This window comes from Leopardus geoffroyi, chromosome D4, assembly GCF_018350155.1.
Source record: "Leopardus geoffroyi isolate Oge1 chromosome D4, O.geoffroyi_Oge1_pat1.0, whole genome shotgun sequence".
NCBI lineage: Eukaryota > Metazoa > Chordata > Mammalia > Carnivora > Felidae > Leopardus > Leopardus geoffroyi.
Window position 1 is genome coordinate 28559258 of NC_059342.1, and position 22528 is coordinate 28581785.

Sequence of the window (22528 nt, forward strand, 5' to 3'; positions counted from 1 at the left end):
GTCTTCCACTGTGCATGTCTTCAAGAGACGAAGGAATCCAAAAGCAACATCATAACTGTGTTAACAAATGTTTACGTGGCTATCATGGACAAGGAATCCAGACTTCTATGTAATGTGGAAGGAAGGAAGGACAGGGATGGGAAGTTCAGGTGGGAACATGAACACTCTTATGAAGTAAAACCTGCTCTTCCCATTCTCCATCCCTGAGTCTATGGAATAGAGATGCACTGACCCTTGTGTTTCATGACAGGCCGTGGTCTGACATGTGCATGACTCCAGGTTTCCTACTAACGCTGGGATCTGTGAGCACATTTCAAGTGCAGCCTGAATCACTGGTCTTCCCAAAGGGAGGCCCTGCCTGTGGAACACAGAATGAGTTTTACAGTGTCAGGGGACGGGATCCATGTGGCTACGAAATATTTCATGGGCAGGGCCTGTGGGGCTTTCCCTGCATTTCTATGCACAGCACAGAACAAATGCTTCTAGACAAGCCAAACAGCAATAAACCTGAAAGCCACACTGCCCACAGCAATGTGGTCACTAGTCTTGTGAAATGGAGAAGAAATAGGACCATGGGATGCTTTTGTTCTAAGATTAAGTTATTCAATTAAAAAATGTCCAGGGGCAGCTGGGTGGTTCAGTCAGTTAAGCATGTGACTTCTGTTCAGGTCATGATCTCGCAGTTTGTGAGTTTGAGCCACAAGCTGAGCTGACAGCTCAGATCCTGGATCTGACAGCTCAGATCCTGGAGCCTGCTTCAGATTCTGTGTCTCCCTCTCTCTCTCTGCGTCTCCCCTGCTTGCACTCTGTCTCTCAAAAAATAAATAAATGTTAAAAATTAAAAAAAAAAAGAACAAAGAAAAAATGTCCACAATTCTGAGGCTCTGACTCTCCTAGATTTCAGATTTCTTCCTTTTAAATGCTTGTTTTCTTTCTTTCTGTTTCTCTTGATAGCCAATACAATGTTTTAAAACTATTTTACCATGACTGGTGATTGCTGGGAAGCTGTTGCTGTTTCTAAGTGGTCTTACTCTGTGTAACAGAGTGTCAGTCTCCATGTTCTTCGTGCAATTCACACAGTGTGGGAACCTCCTGCACACAGTAGGGCTGCTCCGGTTCTGGAGTCAGCAATTGAAAAGCTCATCTATGTTAAAAACAGTCTCAAACTACTTTGGGAACAGAGGTAGTAAAGCTTATTCTTATTTATTTTCAGAATAGCATTTTGCCAAAATGATAAATGGAAGCAAACCATGTTGGAAGTCCACGTTTGTCCAGTTTATGGGGCATAAGTTAGATGTCGCCAGGAGAAACAATCAGATAAGGCCACAAATCAGAACATTCTACAAGATAACCAGTTTTGCATGTTGGCCCTGGAGCTGGGTGTTCTCTACATGATGGGTCTTTTGTGGCGTCCTTGCTATGTACAGTCCTTGTTGACTGATAAGGTCCCCCAGTCCTTTCCCAATGGGAGGCCAGGCAGGGCCCCAGCTGGACAGCAGGCTCCCAGGCACAGAGATGTGAGGAGGCTGGAGAAGTGGGGACCTGGGCCAGGTGGCAGGGAGCCTCACAGGGAGAAAAGCCCAGAGTGCTAGTGAGGCTGTGTCCCCAGTGAGGGGAGCCCACAGAGGAATTCAGCCCCTCAGACCAGACTGAGAAGGATGCAGACCCCCAGAGACTGGCTAATATTGTTGCAATTCAACGAGCATTCAAATGAGTCAGCAAATGAGAAAACTCCACATGTCTAAAGATTCTAAAGCTTATGTTTCAATAAAAAATATCTAACTTGATAGAGGTTTTCCAGATTTAGAAAAAACTCTTAAAACTGCATCCATAATGAGTTTTGAAGCTGAAGGTTTTCTAAACTACTAATAACTATGATATTGACCAACATTTTTGTTTCTCATGATGGTAGGAAGATTGAATTTTCTTTCCATTCATGCTAAAACGTGATATAAAATCTGTTATATTTAGTAAAACAATGTTGTAAAAAATATTACAAAGTATGGCAAAAGTTCATTAATAAATTCACATTTTTCTAGGAAAAGTTCTCAGCATGCTCTTTCAGTCCCTGGAATGTGGGACTCCACATTCCACATGAGTATCCATGGATACTCGTGGATAAATCAATGAGTCTCAAGGCTCTTACCCAGGAGATCAAGTTTTTAGGGCCAGAAAATCCTTTACGTCATTTAAAAACACACACACAGGGGCGCCTGGGTGGCGCAGTCGGTTAAGCGTCCGACTTCAGCCAGGTCACGATCTCGCGGTCCGTGAGTTCGAGCCCCGCATTGGGCTCTGGGCTGATGGCTCAGAACCTGGAGCCTGTTTCCGATTCTGTGTCTCCCTCTCTCTCTGCCCCTCCCCCGTTCATGCTCTGTCTCTCTCTGTCCCAAAAATAAATAAACCTTGAAAAAAAAATTAAAAAAAAAAACACACACACACATACACACATAATAACACAAACTTACACACATATATGTATATATACACATGTATATATACATATATATACACACATACACTTACACATAGGCACACACATAGTTACATACCTTCATTCATTCGTGCACATATATACATATGCACACACATACACATGCGCACGTATGCATACACACTTTCACAGTATCCAAATATATACGTACGCTCATAACACACACATGCTCATACACAATATTATACTTTAAATACTTAGCACAGGAGAATAACTGGCCCCCAAGTGTGGGCAGACAGCCTGACAATTATTCTGAATTATAATAATTAAATATAAAATTCTATTTAAATCTTAAACCCTTTGTTTCAGGTCACAGAGAGAATGGCTTAATCAAACCCTCTGAAAGTCTCTTTAGTTGTAAATTCCATGATTTCAGGGGGACAAGGCACATCATCCTCCCCAGAGCTGGCCTCACTCCCCTCTCTGTGCCCCTGACAGGAGCCCCACAGGGTAGAGTCATAGCATCTGGCACCCAGCCAGGCCCCCTCACCAAACATCAGCCCCAAGAGGGAGGGCACATCAGAGTCCCATCTCGGGGGTAACTCTGCTGTACAACCTTGTGGAACTTCTTTCCTGCCCCTCCTCCCCATGCCCACACTCTTCTTCATTCTTTAGGAGCAAAGACTTGGCCCTGTGAGCAATAGTCACAACCAGCAGGCATCTGAGGATGGGGTTCTAGAAGATTAGCAGCATTATCCTGAGTCATTTCTCGCTCCGGTCACACACATTTCCAGAGGTGCCCATGGAATCTCCTTAAAATCCCCTTCCAGGGTCTCCTCCCTGGCCCTCCCTCCTCCAGGATCTGCGCTCCCACCCCTGTCCTGGCCTGTGTCTGGAAGCTACTGAGTTCCAGGCTTGAGGGGGCTGAGGCCCCAGCCTGTCAGCAACACATGACCTTTGGTTGCGAAGATGAAGTCTGATCTTACTCTCAGGTGGCCACCCAAAATACAGCTCCAATCCCTGGAAATAACACCCAGAAACAATTTTTCAGGCACCATTGACTTGACCTTGGTGACCTCCCTGGATGAGCAGGCACATGGGTGAAGCTGACTCTGTGCCTTCTTGTGAGCCTGGGGCTGGCACTCACCATAGCTGCTCAGCCATGGTCTCTAGACAATGAATCTGATAACTGCCCACCTAATAAACAGTTTGGCTCAATTAAGTCCTCAAGAATCAAAAGTCTGGGCAAGATTATGATTCAAACTGGGGGGAAAAATGGAAAAACAAAAGAGAAAAAAGTCAAACAAAAATTTTAATTCTTCCTCCTCTGATACCACTTTAGATGTTTCCTAAAGTAACAAATCTCAAATTCTTGCAAAGTGCATTGGATCATGTTTTCTATCTCAGCCCTTTTTGGGAGCCCAGCTTCTCTGCATACTCTAAACACGGTGGGCAATTTTGCACACTCCTCTGCAAGCTTTTCTCTTACCTGGTTATTTTTAACTTTCAGCTTGATGGGTTTTTTTACTTTGTTTTTAAGAAATTGTGGTAAGAGACACAAAGCTCAAAATTGGTCGTTTTAGCACATTTACCTGCGGGGTGCAGGGGCAGCCAATCCTGTGCACCCTCAGCACCAGCCTTCTCCAGAACATTTCTCATCTTGCAAACCTGGAAACTATTTACTCCTCACAAAGGCAGTCATTTTCAGCCTCAGGTCTCCCAACCTCCCTCAGGTTTTACAGCCTGCCTGCCATCTAGCGGCTGCTTGCGCAGGTACAGCCAGGCCGGCCCTTGGTGTTGGAGGGGCTCTCCCAGGGTCACACCATCCAGGTTTAGTGACAGCCCCGTGGACTCTGGACGTTGATGAGTCTCATTTGGCTGCAGGGGCTGAGCCTTGTGCTGGTTTCTTCCTCCTGCAGGGGGTGGAGCCAGCTACGCATGGTGGGACTTCACCAGACAGTTCCCACCTCACCTGATTTCAAGACAGAACACCCTGAAAGCTCTCCTGGCCTGTCCCCCGAGGCCTTTCCCAGGATGGGGCAGTGAGCGCAGTGGTCCTTAAGCCCTTCGGATTTGGGTTATACGCCTCGTTGTTTTACTTTAACATTGCCGGAGCCCAGGCAGCCCCACATCCTGATGAACGTGTGCCAGTCCAGGCACCTGCATCTGAGAAAAGTAGACAGACTCTTGCCGTCCTTTGCTTTTCTTTGTCCAGAGCTCCTCTGACCCCTTCCCTGTTAACCGAACTCTCCTTGTGGGGAGGATGGCTCCTTTCCCAGCACCGCCCCAGGGCCCTGGGGCCCTGGGGCCCTGGGACCAGGCCACCGGGGAACTCCATCTCCCCACCCCTTGATGTTTATGCAGGCCCGCTCCAGAACCCACGCTGGGCCAGTCAGAATCTTCTGTGGAACTCTGCACACAGAGAAAGACAGAGACAACCCTGACTTCTGGGTTCGGGCAGTGTGGTGCCACATCCCTGTATGTGAGGGTCTCTTTGAAGCAAGAGAGAGAGCCATCGCCATTCAGGAGAATGTTGCCATGAGAAAAGAGCATCCACTCTCCTAAGGAAGGGACGCCCCGAAAGGTGGACCCCATGGACGGCCTGTCCCAGGCTTGCCTGTCATTGGGCTTCTACTTAGGGTCGGCTAATGGGGGGCACTGCACAGGCTGGGGGGAGATTAGGCTCACGTGTTTCCTCCCCCATCACTCAGTGCTGCTTCTCTGACTCCAGCTGTGTGTCTGTGACTCTAAATTCTTGAGCGGCTTCACCCCTGGGCTCCAGCTTCCCCAGGAAAGGATTTATCCCTGTGTCTTTCTGCCCCAGGGGAGGTAATGGCTTCCTTCTGTCCCAGCCTCCAGATGCTTCACTGTCTCTTGGGTCTTCCTGTGAATTTTGCCCATGACTCTGCCTTTCATTAATGTCCCCACCAGGACCCTGACTGATGTGGATCAAGCACTACCACTCAGGTCCGAGAGACCGTTTTTTGTCAAAGGCAACAATAAGTGCACACAGGAGCTGTCCGTGGTGTTCAGTGCCGCTGAGCGTCCCTGTGACAAAGGTCTTCCTTTATGGAATCCCCTCCAGGGCTTTTGGTCGCTCTAGGGGCAGGTCTCAGTTTGTGGCCTGAAGTTCATCCCGGCTAATCTCCCTGTTGAGAAAGCAGGACTGAGCAACTGCACGTACCAGATGTCAGCCCCGTGGTTGGCAGTTCACGCAATATTTCTATCAATGGCAGCAGTAGTGCTTTTCCGTTATGGGAAGGATATTAACGATCCACTTTTCAAGTCCACGTTTGTTAGTAAATGGAAATAATGGATCAATTTTGAAATATCACATGAACGTGTATGGTGAGACCTGTGAGGTTAGCTGGAAACACGATTTGGGTCCCTTGCGTCTGTACCTAGAGCCTGGGGGCCCTAGGAGTGGTGCCCATGGACCCAGGGCCCCATTACTAGCGTGTCTGCCTGTCTCTCCTCCATTGTCGTGAGGGCAGATCTAGTCTGTCTGCCTCAGGGCTGGGACTTGGGCGGTGAGAGGAGGTTCCCCATAAGTGCACTGGGGGAGGGACCCAGGGAGCTGAGATACAGCTGTAGTTAGCACCTTAGGTTTGCAGGGAATAGTAACACACATTGCAAAGTCCTGAAGAATTGACCATTTCCCCCGGGGTTCCTGGCTTTCACAGTCGGTGATCCAAACACAAAGTGAGCCCTTGCATAAGAGCAAAGATTTCAGACTGAGGACAAGCCCAATGGGAAAATTCAAGGCAGGAAGGAGAAAAGCAGGAACAGTTACTCTTAAGTGAATAGGTCTCTCTGATTATACAAGTAGGACACTTGGCCAATAGAAATGTAAAGAAGAAATGACGCAGCCCTCAGTGGCAATGTGGGCCCCGTCGCAGTGTGCTTCTCTGCAGACTCTTGGTCCAAGTGGCGAAGGCTCTCGGGTTTCCTGAGAAGGGGTCTGTCCACTCCCCGTGGCGTCAAACCTGCGTCCTGGACAAGCACCGTCAGGGATGGACTGTCTCAGTGGCACCACGGCCTCCGGCTTCCTAGGAGCAGACCAGATTTGCCAAATGAAAGGCATTCCTGCACCTGCTGCAGGAATTTTTTGTCGGGAGGACAAAAGTTTGGGACAGACTTGTACACAGTATTACAACAATAATGATTTCATGTGGAGACATTAAAATTACAGAGGGAAAACATTAATTTTTGCTAACTGCTGGCCCCTAGTGGCCTGATGGAGAAGCCCCTTTGCAAGCTGGGCAGAAGACCCTCCCTTGTGCTCCTCTCTGGGGACAGAGGGCAGCAGCCCTCTGCAAGACGCCCAAATACCCAACTTGTCCAGTGACATCTCTTCAAGTGTGAATGGTGGCCGCAAATCCAGTTTTCCTCCTCCCTCCCTCACCCATGTGCACAGCACTGCCAGACCCTGCGTCTCAGCCTCTGCCTTCGTCACAGGCACATTATGTCTCTGAGCCCCGGGGTACTTCTCCCCGAAGGGGGTTTATCACACAAGCTCACCAAGCCCAGAGAGTCCGGTGAGATGACACGTGTGTGGCACCTGGACCAGGTCAGCAGCCTCCCCGGGAGACCCGCTGCATCACTGTGCTGATTGCAGCTGGGGCGGCTCCTGGGTCCAAAGGAACCTTCTGTCACCAGGCCCCAAGTCCCAAGTCTCCCTAAGCAGTGGCTGAAGGATGCTGCCACACACAGTGACACTTGTGGATAATCCCACCACCCTGAGCCGCATTTTGTCAAGAATCTACTTGCAGATTCTTCAAATTAGGGAAAATCGATGAGAAGGAAGATGAATGGAGACACGACTTCTGAGGGGTGAGGGGTGAGTAGCAAATAACACTTCTCCCTCCCCAGGAACCATGTGTCACTTGATGTGTGGCTGGTTCAGGGTAACTCCTGGGCCCCTGGGGCATAATCTTCATTATCTATGAGGACCTATGCAATTTTCAGATAACAGATCTAAATACATTTCTTTGTCTCTCTCTCTCTGTCTCTCTTTCTGTCTATCCTTATCTCTCTGTCACCAATCTCTTTGTCTCTGTCTCTCTCAGAGTCGGTCTCTCTCTCTCTCTCTCTCTCTCTCTCTTTCTGTCTCTCACTCAGGCACACAAGTTCTCATCCTATCCTGCCTCCCTTGTGGTTCAGACTGGAGTAAATTTAACCCCACAGCAGGAGCTGGCTCCCTCTAGGGGGAACAGCAGGAATTGTGAGGGAACTTGACCTACAACTAGAAGCACTGGCCTGGTCCATATTCAGAGTCTGAGCCTAATCATTAAATCAGGAAAACTGCTGCCCTCAGAGAAGGTGTAACCCATCCTACATTTATAAATCAAATCAAAACTACAGAAGAAAATGAAAAATGCATGTATGAGATTGTCTTTATGCTGAAGTCATCACTAGGCACTGGCAAAAGAACCAGATGCTTCATGAACTGCCAGCTGTGTTGCAAGGGCAGCCCGCTTGGCCCCTCCAGGCTTCAGTGAAATTGTGGAGAGATACCCTGTAGGCTCTTGTGTGGACATCTATGAGGTGTCACATGTACTGTATTTTGTCCAGTGCTCTGCACACACTTGGTGCTCAGAAAGTAGTAGCAATATGTATGAGCAACATTGTAGACATCAATCCACTTTGGTATTATTTCTTCCCAAAGTAGCAATTCTTCTGTGTTCACAAAAAATAAGTGGAAAGGGCATGTTAACCTCAGTAAACTGTCCCCCGTTCCCAACAAATTCAACTCAGATGTCCTTCCTCATGGAGAGAGGGATCACATAGAAACACCATGTATAATACCATTGTTTTTGATGTGGCTACAGATATGACACTATGTGATATCATGTAGACAAGTGAATTTGAGGTACAAAATTGAAACTGTTATGGAAAATCAATGATAGCCTATATTCTTATTTTCCCAAAGGTAATTTCCTCACTTGGGGGGATCTGGAGAAATAAAATCCCAACAAAGCTCCAAGTGAGTGAGTGCGCAATCCCAACATTAAGCCACATTACGGAGCATTCATTCCAACATCACCAACTTCGAGATGCACAGGAACAGGATTCCGTAGGAACCCAATTGTGTTGCCCTCTGCTCTCAAGTCACTGGGTGTGCCCAGCATTCCAAGAAGAAAGCCTAAGGCGAGGGCCCTCCCAGGGGCCAATGCTGGATCTGTGCAATCTGGAAGCTGTGTTCGTCCAAGCTCATTGTGTCTTCAAGGGCTGGGTCCCACCTTTCCTCCCAATAGAACACGATGCCATGTGCAGTTTACACATTTGTGATGTGGACTTTTGTTTTCTGTGACCATGATTTCAGTGAGGCCTGTCCTTGCTATTGCTGGGACATCTGCAAGTGCAGGCCAGGAAGGGGGTGGACACAGGGCCCACAGCCAGGCTGACCACACCTAAGGCCACCAAGGCACTAGGAGACACGAGCCAAGCAACCAACGCAAAGCCAGCACTCCTCCTAGACCATGACAGGAGACAGCACAAAGCAAGCACGGAGTGGAGAGACAGGAGCCGGGGAGGAGGCGCCTATGTGCTGGCTTGCAGAGCCGGGGTGAGGGCACGAACCTTGTGGAGCTGGTGGAGGAGAGTCTGGGCCAGTGTCTTCTGAAGAAGTTTCTCAGCTGCAGACACTTAAGGATACCCCCAGGGTGGTTTTCCCAGACGCCGAGGGGCCCAACAGCTGCTTTTGATTCCACCCTGGATGTTAAGGAGGGTCACAGCTACTGGAGGAAGGGTCCTCAGTGCGTATCCTGAACACAGGTGACAGAAGGTGTGTTACTCACAGAAAAAGGCAAGGCCCTGAGCCGATTTTAAATTTTGCCCCAGGTTCAGAACTCCTGCCTGGTCTGTGCTTTTTGTGATAAGAACTTTTAAGAGCTACTCCCTTAGGGACTTTCAAATATGCAATAGAGTGTAATGAACTGTGGTCCCATCCTGTACAGTACATCCTGGGACTTACTTATTTTACACCTGGAAGTGGTACCCTGGTCAGCGATGCTACCCATGTCTGATTCTGTCCTGTTGCATCTAAAAACAATTCATGTAAAGTGCACACAACAGATAACTGACCATTTTAGCCATTTCAGAGGGACTGAAACTCTGTGGCTTTACTACATGTACAATGTGTACAACCTGAACTGCTCTGAGTACCAGAGCATTTCCACCCCCTAAGGAAGCTCCATAGCTATAACAAGTCACCCCCTGTCCCTGCCCGGGCTCTGGCAACAACCAGGATGCTCTCTGTCACCAGGGATGTGCCCGCGTCCATGGTATTTTGGTGCACAAGAAATGGGGTGGAGTAACTCCCGTGAAGCCGTCAATTTAAAAGGGAACCAGAATCAGCCTGTCAGCGTGGCCCAGGGGCCCCTGCCCCTCTGTGTGGAGGGGTCCCGTTCCCTCATGACACCGTGATGGCACCAGATGCTGAGAAGGGGCATCAGTAAGTACATACACGATGCTGTATGGGGCCGGAGGACCCTGTAACCTTCCCACTGCCCTCTCTCAGCCCTACATGGAGAAGCAGGATTATTCACAGGTTCACTCACTCATTTATGGAGGCCCCCATGCGCTGAGCAAAGTGCAGGGAACAGGAAGGTGTGGACCCGGCCCAGATCCGTGTCCTGAGGAGACACAGACACATGAACACTGACACCAAACCCAACAAGAACTCTGATAGGATGGTGTGGGTGGGTGCTCTGTGCACCCAGAGAGCCTACTTCTACATGGGATGGCTCTCACTGCCCTTGCTCCAACCGGCCTCACAGCCAGCCTGCTCTCCCACCCCCAGCCTGATCCTGGCCCCAGAACAGGGTCTGTTGGAGTGTGGGGTGCAGCCTCGGGGGGGATTCCCTCCTGACCCAGGATGGTCGAGCTGCTTTAGCCTGGAGGGCGCAGTTGGGTGAGGCTTGGTGTAATAGTTCTGCTCTCCACTAGGTGGCGCTGCTTAGTTTACTGGGATGGATCAGTGTACAAGTGGAAATAGATTACCCAGCTCTCCAGTCTGGCCCTGGAAATTGGCGCTCTCACTCACCCAAAATCAAGCACCCCTCTTTGTCTCAGGCCTCCTCCACTCCCCGCCTCTACCCCGTCTGTGTCCAAGCTGTTCACTTGCCCGGCGGCACCTTCCTCCAGAGTTTTATCTCAGATGGGGTGTTGTTTTAAAACCACACGCTTCAGAGACTCCCACAGTTCGGACCCGTGCCAACTCTCTGAGGGAGGGTCTCACTGAGCAATGGCCAGTACTGATTTGCCCCAGAAAACGTTTGTGCGGTCGGGAAGCAGCAGAGTTTCAGAGATTATGACAAACCACAACATACAGCGGGCACCAGGTTTTGCCGCAGTCTGGTGTCTTTGTCCCAATACCCGCAAACGTGGCTGCTCTCTGGGGTCCTGTGGGACCTTTGCCTGCAGGGAGGCCCTATGGCCTCTACCAAATGCACACCAAGCAGGGAAACCGCTTCTCCCCGTGTGGCACATGGACACCTCAGATCCTGCTGCCTGTTCCTGGGGATTCGCCCTGCTTCCTCACCAGAGCACCACCAGGCACTGAGCTCCAAAATTTCAGACTCTGCTCTTATTATAGAATCTTGGTGGTATTGAAACCCTCTTCTTTCTCCCTGTAGATGATTTGGGGAACAGATTTCTTGTTCAGTCTCCTGCGAGTATTTTCACTCTTTCTCTCCAGCTACTTTTTTCTTTTTTTTGGAGGGGGGGGGGTGTGCCTTTTGTGCATGACCCCAATGGGCCATACTCTCCCCATTTCTCTTTCTCTTTCTGTTCTCTCTCCATGAAAATGGCCCCCTTCCCTCCGCAGCCTTTCTCTCCCCACTTCACCTCTCCACACCGCAGACTTGCCAAGTTCTGTAGCTCAAGTTATGCAGATTGTTGCACTAATCCTCAGATCAATTCCCTAGGAGTTCAAAATGGTTTGGTGGTGATCTAGCTGCATTTCAGGGATAAGACAATTCAGGGTCTCCATGCTGCTCTGTCATCTTAAACCCTCCCTCATCATCTTTATTTCTATTTAAAACCAACTCAGGGCACCCAGGTGGCTCAGTCCATTAAGCGTCTGACTTAGGCTTAGGTCATCGTCTCACACTCGTGAATTCAAGCCCTGTGTTGGGCTCTGTACTGACAGCTCTGAGCCTGGAGCCTGCTTCAGATTCTGTCTCTCTCTCTCTCTCTCTCTACCCCTACCCCATTCATGCTCTGTCTCTGTCTCTCAAAAATAAATAAACATTAAAAAAAATTAAAACCAACTCAATTGCACCAAGTGGACATGCTCACAGAAAGGAGGAGAAACCATAGCCAGGGATGGCCTGATGCTTCTGGGAGCTGTTCTCCAGCAATCACACAGCAGGACATATGCCCATGTTGTGCACAGTTACAGTGCCCTGCTTACTGCCTTGGTAAGATCAGCCTCAAGAAGATACTCTCTGCTTGTTATGCTAAGTGAAATAAGCCATACAGAGAAAGACAGATATCATATGTTGTCACTCTTAATGTGGATCCTGAGAAACTTAACAGACCATGGGGGAGGGGAAGGGGAAAAAAAAAGTTAGAGAGGGAGGGAGCCAAACCGTAAGAGACTCTTAAAAACTGAGAATAAATTGAGGGTTGATGGGGGGTGGGAGGGAGGGGAAAGTGGGTGATGGGCATGGAGGAGGGCACCTGTTGGGATGAGCACTGTGTGTTGTATGGAAACCAATTTGACAATAAATTTCATATAAATAAATAAATAGATAGATAAATAAATAAATAAATAAATATTAAAAATTTTTAAAAAATAAAAAAAGACAAAAATATGCTATGGAAATATTCTGGATTAAAAGAGGCTAAAAAATTCTGACAACTAAATGCAATACCTAACTCTAGACTGGATCTTTGTATTGAAGGCATGAAAATTTTACCATAGGCTATTATTAGGTCAAGTGACCAGAATATGGATAGTAGCTCAAATAAAAATATTACATCAATGTAAAAAAAAAAATGCTCCCTGCTATGAACTCCCACCAGCACAGACTGTTCTCTGCAAGGGTCCCTCTGGAAAGCTTAAATGTTACCAACCATGCCATATAGCTTCCCGTGTGTTGCCTTCCACTGGGACCATAGTTCATCTAAGTTCTGGTTGAGTTGCGGAGCAGCTGAGGCTATCCCCAAGCAAAGGGCAGCCAGGAAGAGAGAAGGATGCATGTTTCAAAACCTAGGAAAGCAAAACACATGAGTTTCTAATTAAACCAAACTGTCTAAAAGCTATCTCCTTTCTTCTGAGATGTTAGAGCCACCCTAACAGAGAAGAAATACTCCCAAGTGTTTGCACAGGGCTGGGGAGGAAGGCTGAGGACGTGGGATTTGCAGGAGACTTGCAGGACTGCTCCCCACCCTGCAACCATTTCCATTTCCAGGGCATGTGGACAGGGGCACATGGCACAGCCATCCACAGCCCAGTAGGTGGGGTGTATGATGGGGCCAGGCTCAAGGACAGCACCTTCTGCGAGCTCTGCACCTCTAAACCAAAAGGTGGTGGCCAAGCTGGTTTGGGAGTGGCCCATCCCCTCAGGACTGGCCCTGCACCTCACCTGTGCCAGGCACAGCCCCACTGAGCTGACAGAAGGATCTGCCCTGAGCCAACCCCCCGCCTTTCAGGCCACATTCTCCATGTGGAAAACCTTACCAAGGTTCCCAAGGGAATGGGCGGTGGTGCTCACAGGGCTTTCATAGTGACAGGACACAGTTATGCTAATAAATGAAGGTACATATTTGCCTGTCTTGTTTTGTGTAAATAAAGGCTATTGCCAGCAGGTCTTGAAAGCCAAGAAACCACAAAACTCAATGGGCATGGGTTGAGCATTTAAAGGCTGCTAGAGCTCTGACCATCTCAAAGAGACACCCATGATGGCAGAAGGTGGTCATAGAACAGGTTAGATGGACACCAGGTCACCTGTCAGCCTCAAGAAAATTTTCCTATAACTTGGTACCCTGTGACACACCACACAGCCCTCAACCCCATGACACCTCCCTTTCAGGTATTAGCTTGGCTCCACAAAACCCAAAGCCGTAACTACTGGGATCCTTAAATTCTAGAGTCAGGTGTGCTAGCTTTTCACACACCTGCTTACTTTCTGTCTAAGAACTGTAGTTCCAGAAGGTACAGATATCTAGAAAGATGAAAACATTTATTAAAAACAACCTAGAATTATAGTGGCCATTATGGGGAATTTCCAGTTGGACAGAACTATTCACTTAAGATGTATACATGAAAGTCAGGGTTCTCAGTTTAAATAAACAGAATGGGGTACTTATTTTAATGCATATGCAGAAGACTCCAAAAGCCTTCAGTATTCCAAAATAGCTGCATTGAAAGATTCACTACAAAAGGCTACTGAAAAATTAGAAACACAAGAGGTGCTTAAGACCAAAGACTATAAGACTGACTTACATCCTCCACCTCCTCAGCCCTCCTTGCCCTGAGTGCTGCATCTGCTACTTTCCTGTCCCAGGTGCCTTTCCACCTGAAGACACACTCACCTTTTTACAGAACACCACCTGAGGTTACAGGTGATCCTCCTGAGAGGCCTTTCATCGTTGGTCAAGGACTGAACTGAGGCCCACAGTAAAATATTTCTTTTTTTTTAATGTTTATTTATTATTCAGAAACAGAGCATGAGCATGGGAGGGGCAGAGAGAGGGGAGACTCAGAATGTGAAGCAGGCTCCAGGTTCTGTGCAGACAGCTCAGAGCCTGACATGGGCCTCGAACCCAGGAACCATGAGATCATGACCTGAGCCAAAGTCGGGCATTTAACTGACTGAGCCACCCAGGCGCCCCGCCCACAGTAAAACATTTCTTAAACCTGAGCAGGGCCCGCAAGAGTTTTTAGTTTGTTTGTTTCATATTTATTTATTTATTTATTTATTTATTTATGTATTTATCTATTTGTCTGTATGTGTTTGTTTCATTTTTTAAAAATGTTTATTTATTGATTTTGAGACAGACTGCACTTGAGAGCCAGGGAAGGAAAGAGAAAGAGGGAGAAAGAGAATCCCAGGCAAGGTCCATGCCAGCAGCACAGAGCCTGACTAGAGACTTGATCTCACGAACCATGAGATCATGACCTAAGCTGAAATCAAGAGTCTGATGCTTAACCAATTGAGCCATGCAGGCGCCCCTCTTTCTTTCATTTTTAAATCAATTCCTCCTGAGAAATAAAAATTCACATTATCCCTTCCTTTCCAAGTCCAGTCTCATTAGTTATGGATCCTTTTTTCCCAGGAATAACTATTTCCTTCTTGTCCGTTTGGTTTTACATCCTAAGAATGTGGCTTGGCTTTCCACTTGCCTGGGCTCTCTCTTCAGCTGTCTTTGGGAGTGGCTCTAGATCTTGTCAAAGTAGTACTGTTTACACCCTTTTGGAGGATGTCTTTCAGGTCCATGATGTTGTTTAATACTGCCAGAAATGTTATTGGTTTTCCTGGCTAAAAACTGATAATATATTTTTAAAATTTTTTATAACCCTATAAGAAAAACTTACACCAAAATTAAAGTTGATCATCAGAGCCTGCTGGAATTTTTTTGTTTTAATTTTTTTTTCAATTTTTAATTTTTAGGCCTTATTCTACCAAACAGAAAAATAAAAACAGATCCAAAGTAAAAGGTTTTTTTTTTAAGATTTTATTTTTTAAGTAATCTCTACACCTGACATGGGGCTTGAACCAACAACCCAGAGATCAAGAGTCACATGTTCTATCAACTGAGCCAGCCAGGCTCCCCCAAACTAGTAAGTTTTATACCTATTTCATGACAGTAATGTTACACCAGAAGCTATAAGGTCTGCGACTCTGTACATTCACGTTCATATTTTTATGTGTTGTAAACGCTTCTACATTCAGATGGCATTGCTAAAATTCCCTTGTGAAGACCTCTATTTACCTGGTTCGAAGGCAAATGACAGTAAGCACTGGGCATTCTAAAACTGCAAAAGGTAGAGACCAACCCAAATACTTTCAAATTCAAAAGATCTAAGAAATTATTTGATAAGGTACTTTGAGTTTGATGGTTTAATTAACACAAACACATCCTTAGAGTTATCAACAGTAAATAAACAGACTTGTATTCTACCTGAGTTTACTAACCAAATAAGTTATCTCTTATAAGATCTTACAGCCACAAAAAAAATAAATAAATAAAATAATAGCCTAGGATAAAACTTACTTTGTCTAATGCCTAATAAAGCTTTGTAAGTAATCTGCACAAAATTGTTAAAAACAAGTAGATTAAATCTCAAGTTTTGGAGTAAATTTTTTTAAATGTGGATGCAGGGGCCAAGTGCAGGCTGCTCCAAGATGGGCCACTTTGGCAAAAAGATTGTTTTGGAGTTCAAAGAAACCAAAACCCAGCTGATTCAGGAAAAACTCTTTACCTCTCCCCTCAACTATCAGTCTGTAGAAGGAAGGGGACATTAGCCGACAGATTGCTCCTTCCCTAAGAAACTAAACTACACAACAGGACAAACATTGTTTTCCAAACATCCTGCTTGCCAATGGTCTCCCTTCTCTTTGTATCCCCAGCCCTGACCTTTCTCCTTATCTCAGGATGTCCTGTGAGCCTCATGTTGCCTGTCTTTGGAATTCCATGACAACATGGGTTCCCTGTATGTATGAAACTAAATTTGATTTTTCTTCTGCAACTCTTAGATTCTTAGCCCAACTTAAAGGGCAGAGGAAATTTTTCCTCCTGGTAACTAACAAAATTCAACCAAATAAATTTGGAGATCTAAGTGGCTTTCTGAAATGCTTCATGAATCAGGCAGGACCCCACTGAGCATATAGAGATGTGCATCCAGGAGTAGTACAAAATGGAAGACTTTATAGAAGGGGGTGTCCAGAGAGTTATTAGCAAAGGAAAAGGATTGCTCCTGGCAGCGCTCTTTCTAGGGGACAAAACATGGTTTCTACCTCACCTCTTTGAGGGACGGAGAGGACCCAAGTGGCAGACTCATTGGACTAGATTGAAAAATTCCTGGCTGACAGGTTAATATTACATTGGTGGGGTAGGTGGAAACTGCAGTTAGGTTCTATATTAAGAACCACTTTGAGGGGCTCCTGGGTGGCTCAGTCGGTTGTCTGACTTTGGCTCAAAGTCAAGATCTCACGGTTTGTGGTTCAAGCCCCCCATTGGTCTCTGTGCTGACAGCTCAGATCCTGGAGCCTGCTTCAGATTCTCAATCTCCCTATCTCTCTGTCCCTCTCCTGCTCATGTTCTGTCTCTCTCTGTCAAAAATAAATAAACATTAAAAAAAAGAACCAGTTTGGGAACTTAGCTGAAATGACATTCTGGATTTAAAATGACTACTTTTGAAGGGTATTGCAAAGATTATAGAGGATAAGTTATATGGCAGTCAACATACAATCCCTAGCATATAGCTACTATATTATTCTTCATGATGTTCTGGTATTTAAGAGGGCCCTTATCATCAAAACACCCTTGTTAGGGTCATATCTTCAGATATATCACTGAAGATTTGAGAACTGTCAAACAGTCCAGAAATAATAGGACACATGACAAGCCCTTGAGGTCTGGGGAGGGAAAAGCACCTGAGGTCACAGGACCCAACAGAGATGGACAGAGGATTAGTGTCAGAAGGCCACAACTCTCTCAGCTGGAGCCATTCCAACACACTGCCTCAGGTGTGCTCTCTGCTCAAGGTTGGATGGAGAATAAAGGACTAAGGTGTACTTGGAGTCTCTCAACCAAACCAGCTTCCATCATCATAGCTTTCTGCCCAGATTTTCCTTGCTTATTGGGTCCCCAAATGGGCATGATGCACTGAAAGAGGTCAGTCATGGGTAGATCTTTGGGCAAAATGCAATGCTGCCTCCTGGACTCACCTCAGTGAATCTTGCTCATCAGTGATCAAGCTGGTGTTCTTCCCCTCTTTTCTTGCACGCTCTCAGAAAAATAATCGGCAGGTCAAAAACTACTTTCTCCACTTCTAGTGGATTCACTCTCCAAACTGGGCTTGTCAGCAAACATGAGTCAACAGTTGCCTTAAAATTTCAGTGTCTAAGTCTTGACCTATTTGTAATCTAATGGAAGAGGTAGTTGTTTTTTGTGAAAATACAGAGTATGTGAATGTCTAATTATCAAGTGGAACAACTAACCAAACCAGCGACCTGGCTCATGAGCAATAGTGTCACATGTTGCTTACATGGTCGTCCTGGGGATGGGACAGGAATGCATTATTTCCCTGGCTTGTCTCCCCCCATTAGAGCTTTCATGAACAACTTGGCAGGGGCTGTTTTTAAGGATTCTCAGAGGGACCTTGGCCATTGTCCTCCCAGCAATTTCTTCTGTTTTTTAATTAAAAAAAAAAAAAAAACAAGTAGGGAGCAACCCAGGAGAAGGAGGGCCAAGATGGCGAAAGCAGCAGAGTCTTCGGGAGAGCCAGGGACAACGTGGCCCAGGCCCCTGTTTGCAGGCCTTTCTGATATATCCATCTCACAAGACATCCTCGTGGAAGAAGGAGAATTCACCATTCCTATGAGATCTCACATTCGGGAATTTGACAGATCCACGTTAAATGAATCTGTTCAGAATACTATTATGCGTGATCTAAAAGCTGTTGGGAAAAAATTCATGCATGTTTTGTACCCAAGAAAAAGTAATAGTCTTTTGAGAGATTGGGATTTATGGGGCCCTTTGATCCTTTGTGTGACACTTGCATTAATGCTTCAAAGAAGCTCTGTAGATAGTGAAAAGGATGGAGGGCCCCAGTTTGCAGAAGTCTTTGTCATTGTCTGGTTTGGTGCAGTTACCACCACCCTCAACTCAAAACTTCTTGAAGGAAACTTATCTTTTTTCCAGAGCCTCTGTGTGCTGGGTTACCGTATACTTCCCTTAACAGTGTCAATGCTGGTTTGCCAGTTGGTCCTTTTGGCCGAGCAGGGACCAATAAACTTAATGGTCTGGCTTTTTGTGGTGATTGTGATGTTTTCCTGGTCTATAGCAGCCTCTACAGCTTTTCTTGCTGATAGCCAGCCTCCAAACTGCAAAGCCCTCACCATTTATCCTGTTTTCTTGTTCTATTTTGTCATCAATTGGATGATTCTCACCTTCACTCCCAAGTAAATCAGGAAATGGAAATTAAAAGCCAGTGAATTGAAAGCTCATCTGAAGGATACAATTCACCATGGAGCTTTGCCTCTGGCCCTCTTTCGTCTAATTTTGGAGATATTTTGAGATGAAACGGGAGCCATAAAGCACCATCGCCACTTATATAAGGAACTGATGTTCGAAAGGTTGTCCTTTTCCTCTTAATGTCATTTCTTGAAAATACATAGTATACACAGTATAGTGCTGCCTTAAGGCATGATAGGGTCACTGTGGTCCATTTGAGTGACAATCAATGATTTAGAAAGCACATGGATACATCCTGCAAGTTGAGTAGAATTAGTAAGTGTATTTTCAGCTTTGAGAATACCAGTGCAGGTGCAGCTCTTAAATACATTGCCTTATGACTATTAGAATATGCCTCTCTCTTCATAAATAAGAATGGATAGTCTGTATCCATTTTCTTTTATTTCTCTCTTAGGCTTAAAAAGGCAATGACAGAGGTTGGGAAGGGGTTTCATAACTGGGTAGGAGAAAACATGCATTCACCAGTGTTCAGATTTTGACAGGGGAAAATTCTACACTTGCTGCTTTTTTAAAAAGCAAAGGGCAGCTAAATAATTGGCTTCTTTAGTCTTTCCATATAGTCACCTTTCTGCCATGCTTAACAGCACCTCAGTGACACTCTAATTTTTCATCTTACCCCCCCTAGCTCTGAATATGCAAATTGTTTGCAGTTACCATATAATTTTCCTTTGATGAAAGCTCTCTGTGGACCAGTGCTTGAACTTATCCAGGTGGAAGACCTTAGTCCTTCATTCATATTATCATGTGGGCACTTTCTTCTTAACAGTAGGAGGTAGTTTGGATACAGCATAACTCTAAAGAATTATTCTGCGTAGTCTGGCCTCTAACTAGAAAGTAAAGCTAAATCAGAAGCCTGCACTTAACCATGTGAACACGGAGGGATTTAGTGTTCTGATGGCTGGTTCACAGAACAGCTAGATGCTTAGAGCATGACGTAGAATGAGTTAGGTTTACAGCTGCCACCTTTTCATAGTGGGCTTAGCAGTTTTTCATTAGATGTGCTTGTCGGATTGGGGAATAGCAATATATTTTCTTGGTTTTAGACTTTATTTGTAAATCTAATTAACTCTTCTTTAGACAGGTACTTTTTTTGCACATGTGCACCTGTTGTATTCTCAGCCATTTATACACACAAGTGTGAGGGCTTTTCAGGGAGCAGAGTGTCTGGAAAGGCTGATTTCTAAGTTAAACTGGGTTCCTTTAAGGTAATATGAGCTACTGCCTTCTATAAATTGCACATTGAAGAACTCTTAGTAGACAAAAGATTGGGAGTCAGGCAGACAACATCCACTGTATATACAATTACTTATAAAAATAGGAATTTATTCCACATTTTTTCTTTATCATGGAATTTAAATATTTATTCATTTTGTATCTAAAGACTATCTACACATAGATACATAATTTTAAAAACACACTTTCTCCATTCTCAGCTTAACTAAGAACAATACTAGGACAAATGGGTTCCTGGAGTGATATTAAATTACAGAGCATTACAAAGTTGGTCCCCTCTGTCCCAGCCTTGTCCAGAGTTTTTGGTTATATCTTTATTTCAGCTTCCCTTCTAAATTTCAAAATAAACCCGTGAGCACAAAGCCAATGTTTCAGTCTTAAAGTGGTAAAGAAAATATTTTGAAACTGGTTCTGATTGGTCCAAAAGTATCATCCATTTCCATTGTCTGAAATTTTCTAACTTCTTACCAAAAACATCTCTCTTCCAAAGTTATTTCATACTCTGTCACAATGGTTATAATGTAAAATTTAAAAAAATAATACTGTTTCTCAAAAGGGAATTATCTGCTTAATTTTATTCAGGCTAAATATTTTGGTCAGGAATTTTTAGGGCCACAAATGAAGTAGGGGTTGTGTGGGGGTGGGTGGCGGGGGTTATACATATTGGGTGTTAAGGCAGCTTGTTCTGTATATTAACCTGTTGCTCTTTGGTGACTTCAAGAATGGTTTTATTTGATTTAAATGAAGGTGGGTAAAATGGAGATTATCTTTCTCAAAATGAATGATCCATTTTATGGCATAAATTATATTTTCTTAATGTATGCAAAAAAAGTGCATTGCTTTCTGTAGCAGAAGACCTGATTATCTGGAAGTTGTAATCCTCAACACAGCTTTCCCTGATTTGCTGCAAAGGCACATGGCTAATTATAGAAAGAAAGACTAGAAGAGAAGGGGATTTTAACAAAGGAAACCCTGTTCCAAGAATTGGGAAGTTTCATGCTTTAGATGAAACTCAAGTGTGTGAGCATCATTACCAAATGTGGTGGATCATTGCAGAGTGTGATGCATCACTACTGCTGTGGCTTGTCATTTGCTGCTCCTGCTTCTGAGATTGAGCCTCCACTGTCATATTCTTTAGCAATAGGAAGGGTAAAGACTGGATTTAATCGCTGTTCAGATTATAAAAACTCAACTGATGCAAACATATTTGAATGTGCCATGTAGTCATAAATGTCAGCCATACCATTAATTTTCAAGTCTTTTGCATTTTAAAAGGCTTATTACATGAATTCAGTTGGATCTTTTTATTTTGATGGGGTTTTGTTTTGTTGGGCAAGGTGGGCTTGTCCCAGAGCATGGGACTGGTAAGCATTTAACTGTTTACTATATTTGTCTTTTTATAAAGTATTCCCCAGATGTGATGACAAGGTTAGCAAGCCTTTGTATTTGAAGATTTAATGGTACACTTTTTATAAGCTAACTACTTACTGTACCTGGACTTCCTGTTTATTCCTGGAGATGAAAATGAAAATCTCCTGTCATTTCAAATCTTTGGGTCATCAAGTCATTGAAATGTATCTAAATGCTATCATGATATGATCAGACATCCATTGCATGCAGCTGTTTTATTCCAGGTAAAATACTAACATTGTTACTCTTCATTAGACTGTTAATTTCTGAGACAATTTGGTTGGAAATAAATGTGTGAATGTTAAAAAATTAAAAATTAAAAAACAAGTAATCACTTTGAAAATATGACAAAGTTCTGGTAAGTGAGATTTAAAAAAAAAAAAAGCATCCAAAATTCCAGTCTACTTCCTTGTGGCCTCACGAAACCAGTAGACAACTGGGATTTATGGCTCACTCAAGGAATACTCTGTTTTGACTGATGGCCTTTGATCATCATAATAAACTTTATCTTATCTTACAGATGAATGAACTAAAGCTTAGAGAGGTTTGGGAACTTCCTTAACAAGCAAGCAAGGAGCCAGGATTTTATCTCAGGAGCTGTAAACTATAATTCCAGACCAGAAAGCACTTAGCACCACAGGGCTGTGCCAGACCCAAGATGGAAGGCTGACAATCAGTGAAGATAATGGAAGAGAATTGCAAAGGACAATAGTTAATGTTTTATGCTGCAGCCAAGGGACCTCACACCTTCCCCACCACCTCCCCAAAATCAGTACCCTAGGCACAGTCCCTAAAATGATGGTTTGGAGAATTGTTGCCAGGCATGGGAAGACACTTGTAGAAATCAGAATCCAGTTGTTATGATGATCAGTACTAGAATCTACTATGTACAAAGCTGTGTCTGAAACATATAATCTCTCTATAATCACTTCATTTTTACCAAAGGTAGTCAAATTAATATTATTTGCAAAATAAGTCTAGTTTTGAAAAATACTTGGCCTGATTATTTACCTAAGTGCAGCAAGAATAGTGATTGACATATGATTTCATCTTCTGACATCTTCCTGGGGCTTTATAGGCTCCATAAAGTCAACCTTAGTTCCTTAAAGCTGTCTGGTCAGATCTGAGTCTGTGCATGTCTTTCCCAGGTAGGTAGGACATTCCACTCAAAGCCTTGGTCATATAACCAGTGTTTCCAATGTGTCCCTGTTCTAAGGAAAACAGATTCTTACTGAATGT

The 22528-nt window shown here is 44.8% G+C and overlaps 1 protein-coding gene across 1 annotated transcript; it reads left to right on the forward strand.

Moving 5' to 3' along the window:
• The first annotated feature begins 17857 nt into the window (after positions 1–17857).
• LOC123592924 (protein YIPF6-like) lies at positions 17858–18577 on the forward strand. Its single transcript, XM_045468358.1, has one exon. The coding sequence runs from the start codon at positions 17864–17866 to the stop codon at positions 18575–18577; it is 714 nt and encodes a 237-aa protein (XP_045324314.1). The 5' UTR covers positions 17858–17863.
• Positions 18578–22528: the final 3951 nt, after the last annotated feature.

Coding starts and splice junctions, on each gene's coding strand:
- LOC123592924 (XM_045468358.1), top strand. CDS start 17,864: ATGGCGAAAGCAGCAGAGTCTTCGGGAGAGCCAGGGACAACGTGGCCC.